Genomic DNA, 2,137 nt, shown 5'->3' with positions numbered 1-2,137 from the left:
GAGTTCCTGCTCAGGCCATGGAGGCTCAGCCATGGAAAGGTAAGATTCTGTGTGGGAGTAAAATGGCTGCCAAGTGGCCAAAGTCATTCTGATGGAGGCAACGACTTCAGTTAGGGAGGTCAGACTCGTTCAGGAAGCTCAAACTGAGTTTTATTCAATGTAGGTGGCTTAGGTGACAACTTCTCAGAGTTCTCATGCATAAATAGTAGGCATAAATCAGCTGAGGTGAACTTTGCCTACGTGGGGCATAGTTCAAAGATTTTCTGGTAGAGGTCACGGAAAGTTTAAAGGTCACCAGATTTCCACTGTGATTGGTTGACTGGAGGCCAAGCAGGGGGCCATCCAATCACACGTGACATGGGGTGCCTTAGTGACAGGCCTCCCTGCTTTGCATTTTATCCAATCAGATATGAACATTGCCCGTGACATCAGAGAAGGCAGGGAGTATAAACGGGGCCAGCGGCACTCAACTGCCGCACTGTCCTTCCCTCTGAGCTGTGGGGGAGACGGTTCTGACATGTCTGAGCCTTCGCCTGAGACGTCTGAAGAAAGCCTGGCCACCAAGGAAGCAGAGCCCTCCAAAGCCGAGCCAAAGAACCCGAAGCAGAAGACACCGAAGCGCCGCGGCTACCGCAGCCGCCGCCGCTCTGATGGCTTCGACAGCTTTGCCGCCTATTTCCCCAGGGTGCTGAAGCAGGCCCACGAGGGCCTGAGCCTCTCAGAGGAGGCCGTGGACGTCATGGATTCGTTCGTTAAGGATATGTTTGAGCGAATCGCCAACGAGGCGGCGCACCTGGTCTGCTCCAGCAAGCGCTCCACCCTCAGCTCTGGAGAGATCCAGACCTCCGTGCGCCTGCTGCTGCCTGGGGAGCTGGGCAAGCATGCCATGTCCAAAGCCAGCAAGGCCGTCATCAGATACACCACTGGCAAATGAGCTGCCTCCGGACCATCTGAGCATCTCAAACCAAAGGCTCTTTTCAGAGCCACTCATTTGGCGGGAAAAGACCTGTAGCTCTGAAGAGTCCGATCCACTCTGGGTTTTCGCCCTGTGCCATGAGGGAAATACCATAAACCTCATCCACTCTGCTTGAGTATATGTCTTTAGTGCCATTCGTTCCACAGAGAATCACGAACTAGTCTTAGCCAAAATGCACCTTGTCACTTTCCTAACTGGTCATTTCTACTTGTGGTTTCTCTGTTCACCCATTTTAGGGATTTTTATGGTCAAAATTCTTTCCATACAAGATTCACTGACCATTTTTATTGTCATTCTCCCAGCTGTATATAGCAGTATCATCCAGAGATTTTTATGTGGGATATAGTAACTGAAAGAGTGAAGTAGTGGACATGAAAATCTCACTTACACGTTCATACGCCTTTAACATATCTCAAATCTGAATTCAGTTAAGTACATAAAATAGGACCCAAACGCAGTGTAAAACTAAATAATCTAATTTTCTAGAATCAAGCACCATACCTCGTGAAATTAGTATTCTACATAATTCAGATTTCTCTGATTTTATTTTTTTATGCCTAAAACTTTTCGGTTTTTATCCAGAAATCTTGACTGAACTGTAATTCTGCATGGATGATGAGATCATCCAATGACAGCAGCTGTAGCCACAGTCTGAGGAGCAGCAGCTTATGAGGGACTGGGAGCCCCTGAGCCAGAGCAATTGGCCCAGAGTGTGGTGGGGCGTCCAGAGCTGAACAAATAACAGCCTTCCTGTGATACTCAGCCGGGAGAGTGAGCGGGAAGGAGGTGTGATAGTTTCCCTGTGGTTTTCCCTTCGAGTACTTGCTTTTAATCATGGTGATTTAAGTACACACAACCAGATCTGGTAGTGGGACATGTCTCTATCTCCTTGCATGAAAATAAGAGGGGGAAGTTCAGCAGTTAAGAGAACTAAGATGACTCCTTCCTCTACCTCAAGTAATTTGAATGTTAATGCTTCTAATAATATTTATTGAATTTAATATCCATTGTGCTTTCTTCTTGGTGCATTGCCTTTTCTTCTAATCTTTTTCTAAAAATATGTTGCTGAATTTCAAGGATTTGTTGATTTTCCTAGTCCATTTTTCAAAAAATTGATTTCTAATTTCCTACATCATTGGAGAGAGAGAATGCACTCTATGA

The 2,137-nt window shown here is 46.4% G+C and overlaps 1 protein-coding gene across 1 annotated transcript; it reads left to right on the top strand.

Annotated features, from left to right (window-relative positions):
* The first annotated feature begins 488 nt into the window (after positions 1-488).
* On the top strand, positions 489-1,059 carry LOC309798156 (late histone H2B.L4-like). Its single transcript, XM_082646439.1, has one exon. It carries the CDS (start codon positions 518-520, stop codon positions 932-934), a length of 417 nt encoding a protein of 138 aa, XP_082502565.1. The 5' UTR covers positions 489-517; the 3' UTR covers positions 935-1,059.
* Positions 1,060-2,137: the final 1,078 nt, after the last annotated feature.

This window comes from Mesoplodon mirus, assembly GCF_964341445.2.
Source record: "Mesoplodon mirus genome assembly, contig: HAP1_SCAFFOLD_1954, whole genome shotgun sequence".
Lineage (NCBI taxonomy): Eukaryota > Metazoa > Chordata > Mammalia > Artiodactyla > Ziphiidae > Mesoplodon > Mesoplodon mirus.
This window is presented reverse-complemented; position numbering and strand designations above follow the sequence as displayed.

Excerpts from the sequence above, each read along its gene's own strand:
- LOC309798156 (XM_082646439.1), top strand. The coding sequence starts at position 518 with ATGTCTGAGCCTTCGCCTGAGACGTCTGAAGAAAGCCTGGCCACCAAG.